At 44.4% G+C, this 12,213-nt stretch overlaps 2 protein-coding genes across 4 annotated transcripts in view; one reads left to right on the top strand and one right to left on the bottom strand.

The window, feature by feature from the left end:
* The window catches only part of RNF212B (ring finger protein 212B), a 36,118-nt gene extending 27,037 nt beyond the window's left edge, over positions 1-9,081 (top strand). The window contains exon 12 of the mRNA XM_042942749.1: positions 8,626-9,081. Coding sequence (XP_042798683.1) covers positions 8,626-8,735 — 110 coding nt within the window. The 3' untranslated portion in view covers positions 8,736-9,081. The remainder of the gene's footprint in view (positions 1-8,625) is intronic.
* HOMEZ (homeobox and leucine zipper encoding) lies at positions 75-12,106 on the bottom strand. 3 transcript variants are annotated; one of them, XM_042942741.1, is made up of 2 exons: positions 8,054-8,240; positions 75-2,893 (listed from the first exon to the last, which is right to left on the bottom strand). In XM_042942741.1, exons 1-2 carry the CDS (start codon positions 8,091-8,093, stop codon positions 1,296-1,298), a joined length of 1,638 nt encoding a protein of 545 aa, XP_042798675.1. In that variant the 5' UTR covers positions 8,094-8,240; the 3' UTR covers positions 75-1,295. The 3 variants fall into 3 exon arrangements, with proteins under 3 accessions (XP_042798675.1, XP_042798676.1, XP_042798677.1); XM_042942742.1 differs by lacking the exon at positions 8,054-8,240 and adding an exon at positions 12,031-12,106 and having other exon boundaries at positions 76-2,893; XM_042942743.1 differs by lacking the exon at positions 8,054-8,240 and adding an exon at positions 8,661-8,746 and having other exon boundaries at positions 1,281-2,893.
* Between the last annotated feature and the right edge of the window lie 107 nt (positions 12,107-12,213).

The following is a 12,213-nucleotide window of genomic DNA, read 5'->3' on the forward strand; positions in this document are numbered from 1 at the left end:
AAAGTTTTATTCTTTTAACCTACCTCAATATATCCTGATTCTAAAAAAAAAAAAAAAAAAAGTATACTAAGTCAGAATGTTAATAGATTTGGCTCCATTAATTTCTAAACCATAGAAGTGGCAAAGTGGAGGAGAAACAATTTTATTTTTGGCCTTTTATTATTCTAGCAATTTGGGGCTTCCACTCTTATTTCTAGATGGTTAACCCATTGATATCTTTATATCTGACTCCAACTGATGAAAACCATTCTAAAACATCAATAATCAATTCAGTTAAGACCAGGGTCCCTCTGTCCCCAAGACAGATCCTATAAAGAGGGGAAAAAGTCTCTATTATAGACACACATTGAGCCAACACCAAAAAGATGAAAAATTAGTCTTTGTCAAGCTAGGCAGGAGGAAGTTTCAGATTTGTAAAACCAAACCTGCAACCTACCTGCACCCACCTTCTGAACAGTAGAAATCATCCCTCTCCTCTACCCTCTGTAACCTAATTCTACTTTTTAAAAGGACATTTCCCCCCAGTTCCCACATCCAATAAATATCCAGTCTAAATTATTCTCCACCCAATTATTAAACTTTTTCACAAGCTCCATGGGGAAGATTTACCCTGAGACAAATAGCGAACAGAACGAGGGATTTTGGAAAAAGATAAAAAAGTACAAGGCAAAATGGTCCCAGTATCAGAAGTGAAAACATTCTGCTACCTGTGCAACTCAGTAATGAAGCAGGGAAAACCCAGCGTCAAGTTGGTGTGCATGAAGGAAATACTTGTAGTGAGACTGGGACACACTAAGACTCTCAGCTGTATTATGCACGGACTCGTGCTCAGAGAAGAAAGTGGTGGGTGTGAGGCAGCCTTATATTCCAGGGAAAATGGTGAGACTGGGGGATGCACTAGAATCATCAATTGAATCAAAATTCTTTACTCCTCCTTTCCAGTACTAAAGACGTGGGGCCAATGTCTGGCCTCTCCTTAGTACAATAAGGGGAAAGAACAGACATGAAGAGAGCAATAACTGTTTCCCAGCCCATGGTTTGGACCAGATCCTTAGCACTCTCTTCACCGAGACTAAAGGCCTGATTTCTGCCCAACCAATCCTCACCTCTCTTTGGGTCCTATGGTCATCCTCCCTGGCCCACCCTCACTACATCCCCCATCCCCCAACCTCAAGAACACAAAGCTTTTTAGTTCTTTGCCACAAGGTAATTAAAAAAATGTGGTTTCTTTGTTTAAACAGTTACTAAGTTGGTTCATCTTTTAGTAACAGACCTCCCCTCCCCTCCCCCACCCCTCAGTCTTGTATGATCACATCATCATCCTCGTCATCATCTTCCTCCTCCTCCTCCTCTTCATCCTCATCATCTTCTGGCAGTTCCTCCTCCTCCTCCTCCTCTTCTTCATCTAGACAAACCACCACCTCAGCTGGCTCAGGTAAACGAGAGTCAAACCAATCCAGTACCTGCTGGGTGCTAAGCCTTGATGCCTGACTCAGTTGAGGGATATCACTTTCCCGAAGCTGTTGGTGGGCTGCCCAGTACCTCTCCAAGGGTCGTATATCCGGTGGGGGTGGGGGGTTTGGCAAAGGTGGTGTCTCAGCCCATTCATTCAAGGAGCGGGTTGAAGGTGGGGGTGTGGGAATTGCTGGGTCCTGGAAACTAGGGGCACCAGGTACTGCGTTGTCCCGAAACCATTTTAGTTGCCCATGCTTCAAAGCATAGCGTGTGTCACCAAACCACTGAATAATCTCAGGCCGAGGTAAGCCAGTGATCTGTTCTAATTTATGGTAATCCTCACGCCGTGCCCATTGGCACTGTAAAAAGAAAGATTTGAGGATAGCCAGCTGCTCTTTGGTTTTGCGCTTGGTCTTTCGCTGGCGTTGCATATCTGGGGAAAGGTACTCTGCAGGGCCAACCCTACCTGGTACTGAGTTATGTCTTAGCCCCTGGGGCCAGGCTGGCTCCAGATGTGGGGGCAGTGCCTGTTCATTGGGTGACAGTGGCTGTGAGATACAGCCCAATGACTGGAGGGGTTTAGAGGTGGCAGTAGCTCCATTAGCCAGTACCTGGAAAGTGGAAGAGGTAGAGGAAGAAGAAGGAGTCATAATAGATGCTGACTCCTGCTTACAACTACTGGCAAGTAATGAGATTGGTGGGGGCTTATCCCGAGCACGTGGCTGGTGGACAGCTGTGGAGTGGTTCCAGGAAGCAGAACCTAGGCCATGTGACTGATTGGGACCCTTGCCTGCCTGCTCCTTAGAGAGGCCACTGCTTTGAAGATCCTGCCAAAAATCTGATTGGTGGGAGAATGTCCCACTGCCAGGTGCCATCAGGGGTTCCTTTGCTTTCTGGTGACTCAGCAGCTCTGAGGACTCCTCAGGCTCTACCTTCAATCCTTTCATCTGGGTAGGCTCGCTAAGAGTCAAGGGCACTATTCCAAGACCCATTTGTTCTGGAGGTGGCACTGGAGAAGGAGGCACCTCCTCAGGGGGCCGCCCTGCGTGATGAGTAAAAGAGAGAAGGGATTTGAAATGGAGCTGGTCCCGATGGTAGACCACTCGGGCTCGAGTCTCTTCTATTTCTTCAGATGACCAACTAATGCCACAGCGGAGGCGCTGGGCCATGAACCAAGTCTTGACTTTTTCCATCTGCAGCCCATAGCGTAAGCAGAGAAGAGCAATGTCTGCTAGACTGGGATAGGGAAAGTAGCTGAAGGTTTGTAGCAAGTGTTCATTGCCATCCAGCTCACTGGTCTGGGCTGCCTGGGTCCACACAAGCTGTAGCTCCTCGGAGATTGGAGGGAGGCAGATGAGCCCCGCAGGGGAGCTATTAAGACTGCTGGCCTCTTTATTAGGAGGCATGGTGCTTTCTGACTTGTGCCCTTCAGAGATAGCTGTAATAAGAAGAGAAACAGCTCAATCACTGGGGCTCCTCTTTCAGCCCATTGCTCATTTTCTGCCAAACAAAATGTTGGACTCCAATACAATCAACTGTCTATTGTGTACTGTTTTGGATTGCTTTTAAAGTGCTTTAAAAAAATTTCTCATTTAATTTTCATAACCTTAGGAGCCTGTTATAATTCCTATCATATGTATGGAAAAAAACGAAGTCCATAGAAGTTCATTACCCCAAGTCACGTGACTAGTGAAATCTGTCTTTAGAGGTTAAGGAGGAACACGCATCCTTATATTGCCTTTATTTTTCTGATGCAAACTCACTTCACCCTCTAAGATCATGGAACAGGAGTCACAAAATGGAAACTCAACTACAAAAACATGAAGTGCAGTAATCTCAGAACTGATGCAAATGCTTTAGCTCCTGACAATTTATGATTACCTCTAGAATGTGGAGACAGGGAATCCAAGAGAGGAATTTCTAGAAGGCAGGACAGATAGTACTGTCCTTCTGCCTAGCCCCTGCCCCCATTCCTTTTCTCTTCTTGGTGGTGAAGTCCTGCAGGCAGAGGAATGATAGTACCTTCAAGCCCTAAACCCAAATCTGCTAAGCTTTATTTTCTCTCTGTAGGATAATTGATAGGGTATCCGGGATAAATGGGGTTACTCCCCCTGGGTCTTTGGGGGTAGACAGAGGGAACTGTTTCCACCTCAAGTCCTCCACGGAACAAAGGTTAGCCCCTCCCCCTCCCCCCTTTGTCTCTTCAACAGCTCAGTGTCTCTCAGGGGGAGTTGGGAAGAGCTCCTTCAGACTGTAACAGCTCCTCCACACAGGGCAGAGGGCCTGCAGCTCTTATCTCTGCAGCCCAGCTTTCTTCCCAGAGCCAGGTAGGCAGATTCATTAGGAATTGCAGCCAGGTCCTGCAAGCTCCCCAGCAGCACCACTGCTCCCAGGTCTGTGGGTATGGGGGCTGCAGGGACAGGCCCTGACTCTGGCCTTCCTGAAACACCTGCTCAGGTTATTTCCCAGAAAGTTCTGTTGACCAAATTTTAACTCAGCTCCCTGTCTGGGCATTAGAAATAGAAACTCTTTAACACATCTGTTACCCTTTCCACTTAGAGGAATCCCACCCGAGTTTATAAATATTTACCTCTGATATGTTAAGGATGCGACAGGATTCCTATGTATATGCTACATGATGAACTGAGAAGAATCTCAAGCCCAGGAAGTTACAGTGCAGTGTGGTATCAAAGGATTTTATATGACAATTAGAAAAATTTGGTAGCATTTTGATGTGTCACCATTTACTTTTAAAAAGCAGATCTAATGAACCGAAGGCCATGCAGATCCTAAAGGCTATACAGCTTGAAGAGAACGTTAAGAGGGTAAACAGAGACAGCATAGCAGAGTGGATAGAAATATGATCCTTGAGTAAAGCCAACCTGCAGTTTGAATCCCAGTTCCGCCACTTACCAGCTATGTGATTTTGGACAAGTAGCTAAATGAGCTTTTGTTTCTTCATGTGTAAAAAATGCATACAGTGCCAAGTGTATGTAAAGTTATATATTTTTACCAAGCACCTACTATGCACTAGGTGTCCTGCGTAGGCAAGGCCTAAAGCAGCTGTTGGGGTGGAGGCCTGGGGTGAGGCAGTTTTGAGATTAATTGCAGCTCCACCACTTCCTAGAATGCTGCTGTCCTTGGACAAATTATTTAACTTCACTAAGCCTTAGTTTCCCATCAGAAAAAAAGGCCAGAACAGCACCTTCCTTGCAAGTTTATGACTAAATTAAAAAAACGCAGTTGACATGATGCCTAGAACAAAGTAAAGGCTCAACAAATAGCTTTCCTCATGACTTCAGCCTCACAGGATGATTCTGATATATGGTAATGCTCCTTTTCTAGACACAAGGAGGGAAATGCAGCCAAGGCTGAATTCTTTAAAATCCTTGTTTTCAATCTGTTTTTGCAGGGTCCTAATTCTAATGAGCAGTGGAAGAAACTAGGGTATATATGATTTTATGCTTTCCATATTTTGGGAGTTGGATAGAATTCCCGAATGGATTTTGTTGTTTAAAAAAAAAAAAAAAAAGAAAGAAAGGATGAGAACAACAGCTTTAGGAGAATTGAATCCATAATTTGGATATAAATCCTTTTTGATTTCCAGATGAATTGCCAATTTAGTAGTAGCTCTACCTTCACCCTATAGGTTCATCCCAGACACAGCTACATGGCCTATGAACAAATGCTTGCACAGCTAGGTGCTAAACTAACATTTAGACATTGTGGCCCACCAGGAACACCACCAATTTTAAGCTGGACAATACTTAATGACTGCAACACTTGACATCTACTAACCTTATTTGTGTCTTGTTTTTTAAGGACACAATAACATTTTAGATATGAGAAAAATGTAGCATAAGGAAGAAAGCAGTCCAGTGTAAGGATGAAGACTGCCAGACAGGAAATAAGGCAGGCACAGCTATAAGCCTTACAAGGAAGCATTTTGCTTTCATTCATGTGGGTTGCTATCCTCCAGATTCTCATGACATCAGTTTGATGTTTCAATATAACATGTAGTAATACAAATACCATATTTGGTGTACTATATACATCCAGTTTTCCAATTACACAAAACAAATTGTGGAAGACTTCCTGATATAGAATGGTGGCTTAAATTAAGGCACAGCTGTATAGCTACCTGGTGCCTCCCTGGAAGAATCTGCTTTGGCATAGGAAGAAGCTACAATCAGAGAGTGGCTCATGAGAGGTATTAACAAAGAGGGTAGGCCCCACAGTAATCAAAACCACCATGAAGGCACTATGGGGTCTTGTGTTCTTGTGCCTCCATTTGGAGAGGTTAGAAAAAGAAGGGAAATCAAAACTGGAGAAAAAAGGACTCCTGTGGGCAGAGATGGTAGTAATGGTGGGATTATCAATTCTGAATAATTACTAAATTTGATCCTTATTGAGTATGTTGGATTTGCCCTATTGCTACTTTAAGTAGCTAATAAAAAATATAATCAGAAAAACAGAGACAGGATATCACCCCTCTTTCCCTTTGGGCTTTCCATGCCCGTGGACAGATGGAAGAAAAGAATGGACTGCCTTAAACTTCATGTAGGTGTCCATACAATCCTAGGAAAAAGGTGTTCACAACTTTAGGCTTGATCTTATTAGGCTTATGGTTAAAGCAGGAGACAGTTCAAATGAGAGACTAGATATGATCCTGCGTAAATTCCCTAAATCTTTATTCACAGAACTGCAGTGCTGCCTGAAATGTGTTTTGGTGATAGTTTTAAGGGCCTTAAAGAATTTTTAGTGGTATTCAACTTACATGTTTCTCAACTTTTTGGGTCATGAACTTCTTTGGGAATCAGATAAAGGTATGGACCCTCAGAAAGTTATGACTACCCGCCCCCCCCCAATAAACATCCATATATATATATATATAATCTCAGAGGGCTCACTGCCCAGAAGCCCAGGTTACGAACCTCTGCCTTATGTCCTCCCAACTGAATAAAAAGGCAGCGGTGGTAATTGCTTAAAGAGGAACATACATCTTGATGTGAATGAATGGAAAGAGTGGATGGAAAGACTCAGGAGAATTTAAATAGGTCTAGAAGGGACTGGGTATTGGTGATACTAGTTGGAGATAGTGGAAGGGAGGGGTGTTCAGCTGGGCCAGGAGCCTGGCTTAACCCACTGGATTATATGACCAATACCCACAGTGTGCTACATCCTAGAGCCTGGTAGGCTACTCTCTAGTGTGCCAAAATCATCTGCTTCTTTCAGCTGCCCTGTGTGCTTGGGCCAAGTTGTATATGATTCCAAACCTGTTTATGCCTGTTGTATTTTTTATTTATATAATAACATAATTAAATACCACATAAACCTATGAAAAACTAGTGCATTAAAAATTGTTTCTATGAAAACAAAGTCAAATGCTTTGGAAAGACATAATACAACGAGTGTACAATTGTTGAGTTGGGAATGGTAGGCAACTGTAAAAGACTGGAGGGGCAGGGGACTTAAAAATCTCAAAAGTATTCTACATTCAGATTGCTTCAAAAGTGTTTAGATTCTCACTCCATTTTAAATAAACCAAACCTGGAAATCATAGATGATGAGAGGCAGTGGCACATTAGAATTACCTGGGAAATTTAAACCAGGGAATCTTCCTCCTCATTCTGACTTAATTAGTCTGGACTGGGGCTCAGGCATCAGTACTTTTAAAAGTTCTCAGGGTGCAGCCAGATTTGAGATTTGCTTGTGTAGTTTATACCAGAAAGGCAGTTGGGAACTCCAGTCAGCAGACTTATAAAGAAAACGCCTGGATATTACCCCAAAAGATTGGTGAAATGAATATACTTTTAATGACAATGCTTAAGAGATGTATGCATCATTTAAAAAATTCCCAAGTTTAACTGGCTTTTTTTTTTTTTTTTTTCCCAATCATTGCCATCTACCTGTCCTAATCATATAATATAAAAGGGCTTCAAGTGTATAGTGAGAAGGAGGGTTTGTATGATAAAAGATCTCCTGATCTGGGCCCACATTACCAAACAGGTCTCAGCTTGAGTCTTCTTTCAGTTTAGAAGTCTCATATTAGGACGCAAAACCAGGAACCTCTGAGGATTTGGGTTCTTTTTTCTGGTTTGTTTTCTGAGTATGGCTGGGTAGGGGGGTCAGGGGCAGTTTCTCCCAAACCTTTCATTCCCAAAGACCACTGCTCCCCAGAAGTAAGGCCAGATTTCTGTACGTGTGCTGAGGTCGCCAGGAGGTAGTCGTGGGGGGGAGGTGGAGGCCTGGGAAGGAAACGTTTCTCCTATCCTCCATTTCGCAGGCAGTCTACAAGGCTCCAAACTGGGTCAGAGAACAAAAAGTTGCTGCACTTGGGGCGATGAGCCCCAGGGAGCAGGCGAATCTCAATCCTCCCCTCGCCGAGACCGTCCCAATCCAGCCTTCCCCTCCTCCCTACACACCCACTCACCCTCCCCCAGTTACAACAGGGAACCGAAAAGTCCAGAGGAGAAAGAGAGAACCAGGCGACTTCGAGCCTAGAATCCTCCTCCCCCCAGCGCGGGGATGGGGCTCCGGAGGTCGGAGATCGTACAGGGGCTAGGAGGGGAAGTCGAAGGGGCTGGGGATCACTCACCGCGGTCCGGCCCGGGCGGCGGCTCCCAGCCTCGCACCATGGGCCGGGGGGAAAGGGGGAGAAAGGGCAGGGGGCCTCCGGGGTGGGAGTGGGGTTCCCGCCCGGTGCGGCCTGCTCCAAGCCCACCCGCGCGGAGGGCCGGGACCGGGACTGCCCCCCCTGTCCCCGAGAGCGCGCCCGTCTAAGCCCAACCCTGCTCGAGCGAGTTGGGGGCGGGGCGGATGGGTGGGGGGTGCTCCAGGGGCGGTGCCAAGGTGGCCCGAGTCCGGATTGGTAGACGCAGGCAGGCGGACACTGGCGGAACGCACTGGGCCGACCATTGGCTGCGTGAGTCTCGGCTGAAGTCGGCTATTGGCTGCGTCGGCTTCAGCCGGGGTGGCTATTGGCTGCGTGGGGCAGGGAAGATGTCCCCCGGGGCCAGGGTGCTGTGAATGGTACCTCCCCCCGCCTTCGACCTTTCCGCGCCGGACCTTCGGAGCACTGCGAGCCCTGGTCGTCCCGAAATTCCCCTGGGAATTCACAGCAGTTTGTTGAATTGCCTTACAATTATTCCCTATTTGTTCTTCCTGAAGGAAGACTTTTTTCAGCACCCCCTTGTCAGACTTACGCACGAGCTGAGCCGCGCCCGCCCAGCCGAGGGCCCAACCGCCGTCAGCAGCGTCGTTGTAAATGTAGCGCCTAGAGCAACCGGGAACTTGTTCTACAGATGGATCAAATGTCTTGCCACCTGAAAGACGAGGATCCTAGCTGTCCGGCGCCTTCGGAACACTGCACAGGTGTTCCCAAAGACGAAGTGTCAGAAGGGGGCACCTGTTTGGGACCTACCAGATCCCCAGGTCCCCTTTCTGTCCCAGTGAAGAGGACCTGGAACTCCACCTCATATCTGGGGACCTTGGTTTTCTCTTGTCTAGAAAGGGATGGCAATGAAATGGACTTTTCACCAAAGTGGTAGTCCACACCCCGAAGTTCTGGGCCAAAAGTTTGTATATTTAGGATTCTCCGTCTTTGACTAAAACTTGGGAATGGTACTTTCTGAAGTGATTCTTTTGTTCTCACGCTGGTCTTTGAAACTGTCTTCTTGCCTGTTTAGGTCACTTAATAGCTTATATAGCCACAGTAATTTATAAAAAAATTTCAGACTTTGCCCTGTATTCCGCAGATAGACCTCACCCCTCTCTATATACTCCCCCAAAACACCACTACTCATTATTACTCCAATTTAAGGTCTAGAGCTCTTTCAAGGTTGTCAGAATTCAGAAATTTATTTCCTAGATAAGAAAGAAAGAAAGAAAGAAAGAAAGAAAGGAAATTTATTTCCTCTTCAGCATTGAGCCCTATTTTATGTTACTATCCCTGTATTTACCCCTGCCTGCCCCCAGCCCCATTACATTTAATAAAACTAAACTTCTAAGAGCCAGCCCTACATCCTTCAAACTGGTATCCGGCAAAAACATCATAGGAGTAAAAAAAGCAAAGATATATATACTCAGATTTAGAGTTAGAAACTTCTGCTCCCTCAGGGTTTAAGCCAGGGCTGGTGGTATATACAAAGTTTGTCCTAAATCATGACTACTACAATGCCCCAATGGTTTGTAAGTGATGAAAGGAAAAGTGAAACATTGTAGGCAGCAGCAGCCCTCAGTTTTCAGTGGAGAGGTTGTTCTTTCATAATCTAAAAAAATAACAAGACTGGGTTGTCTGGTTGACATGCTTATCTGGCTGGAAAGCCAGGCAGGCAATGTCTGTGGGAACGTAGTGCCAGTCCCTAGAGGATTCAATTAGGCATTCTGGGCATCACTGATCATGGGCTTGGAAATATGAAAGATGGACAAATGTGTCACCTTTCAATTCTCAGAAACACGCTCCTGAGACAGAAGTAGGGAGCAGAATTGAAGACAGGTTTAGGAGAAGGAAAATCCAAGGACAGAAGAAACTCCTCTGCCCTAGTTTTGGAGTACAGGCTGAAGCCTCCCTCTTTGATGTGGATTTCACCCTAAAGATTTAGAAGATGGAGTGTCCTGTGGTGGGGATTGGAAGAGAGGAAGAGATCCAGGCTGACAATATCAGAGAAAGGAGGGCCTCACCTTTAGCAAGACACTAACCCTCCCAGCTCTTCCTGGGACTAGTGCAGAAGAGTGGGGACTCATGTTATCCTCAATGTAGAGATGTTAATCCCCCATCTTTGGTGAAAATTCTGTTTCTGTTTGCATGGTTCAGATACTAGCAGGACTGACAGACACATTTACCCTATAGGTAAAGAAACTGAACTTTTAGGACCATCCCTTGCACAGACCTCTTCTAAAGCACTGTAGGTGCACTAGAGCCCCAGCAATGTGATAATGTGGTCATGGCTTTTTGTAAATTTTGAAAAAAATATTTAAACTGCAATTGGTTAAGATTGAGGTCCCTTTTCTTTCTGACTTCCCCTCCATTACACTTCTTCTTTTGTTAGGTGGCAGTGGAAATGCCATGGATATTTGGGGATTGGCTAGGGAAGTTAATTTGAGGATACATTTAGTTTGGAGTTAGTAGTTTATTAGTAAGTAGTTTAATATTAAGCATAGTGTTATAGGCTGAATGGTGTTGCCCCCCCCCTCCCATTCATATAGTAAAGTCCTAATTCCTAGTACTTTAGAATGTAAGTTTATTTGGAAGTAAGGTCTATAAAGAGGTAATTAAGTTAAAATGAAGTCTTCAGGGTGAGTCCTAACCCAGTATGACTGGTGTCTTTACAATAGGAAATTTGGACACAGACATGAACATAGGAAAGACCATGAGAAGCTAGGGAGAAGATGTCTGTCTATAAGCCAAGGAGGGGAACCTCAGAATCAAGTCAACTCTGCCAATGCCTTGATCTCAGACTTCTATCCTCTACACTGTGGGAGAATTTCTGTTTAAGCTACCCAGTCTGTTGTATTTTGTATGGCAACTCCAGCAGACTAATACATATAACTTCTAGGTATAATTCTAATGTCAACAATTCAGAGTATATGGCATTAATCATTACAAATTTGAAGTGCTCTGAAATTTTACACCACAAATATCAAAGAAATTTGAGTGTTTTCTTCAAGTTTGACAAAAATGCTAAAAATTATGACATTACCACTTACAAAGTGCGAAGGTGAACATTTTCTAAATCACTAAGAATTTTTAAAAAGTGATCATGTAGAAGACTGAATTACCTTTCTATACTCCTTATAGAAAACATTATATATATAAGCATCATATGAAAAAATATTAAAGAGCATGCAGCCAAAAACAAAATTGTAAAAAAATATGTTAAGTAGACACTTAAAAAATTGTGTTATTTTTCTTGATTTTATGTTATATTTGTCAGCTCTTTAAAAATTATAATTTAGGGGCACCTGGGTGGCTCAGTCGGTTAAGCGTCCGACTTCAGCTCAGGTCATGATCTCACAGTTTGTGAGTCTGAGCCCTGCGTCAGGCTCTGGAGCCTGCTTCAGATTCCGTGTCTCCCTTTCTCTCTGCCCCTCCCCTGCTCACACTCTGTCTCTCTCTCTCTCTCTCAAAAAATAAACAGTAAAAAAATTAAAAAAAAATAAAAATTATAATTTATATTTTCTCATTCTAAAGCACTTTCATTGTTGGGCCTAATGCATTTATGTTTCTTTTCAAAAGGCTCTGAAAGTTGTATGTTTCAAGCACCCAAAAACTTCGATCTACCTCTGGGACTACCCAAATGGATATGGTGAGTTTCTGCCTCATTTAGGGGAACCATGCTCCACTGTTCTGTGCCTTGTTTCCTAAGAAATACAAAAGCTGAGTGCTAACCAATCAGAACTGCAAGTCTTGAGGAACTGGGATATCAAAAGCTGCAGTGAAGGAGTTTGTGAAAGAAGGATTTCAGAAAGACCTACCACTAAACTAAGATGTGAGACGTCTGGAAAGACATTAGGGCCACAGAGGGACCTTAGGCAATAAGCCATGGAGAAAACTTCTGCAACGCCCCCACTTACCTCTCCTTGGGTGTCTGCTCTTCATGCTGACTCTACCCTTTAGCCTATCTGGTTTCACAATATAAGTATGGGTGCTCTGCAGTGACATCACAACTTGGCCATTATGATGTAATGCAGAGGCCTCTGATTCTTCTCAGGCTAGGGCTTCCCTATTAGAAACGTCTCGTTACTTTGTGGGTAATT

Source organism: Panthera leo, chromosome B3, assembly GCF_018350215.1.
Source record: "Panthera leo isolate Ple1 chromosome B3, P.leo_Ple1_pat1.1, whole genome shotgun sequence".
Taxonomy (NCBI): Eukaryota; Metazoa; Chordata; class Mammalia; order Carnivora; family Felidae; genus Panthera; species Panthera leo.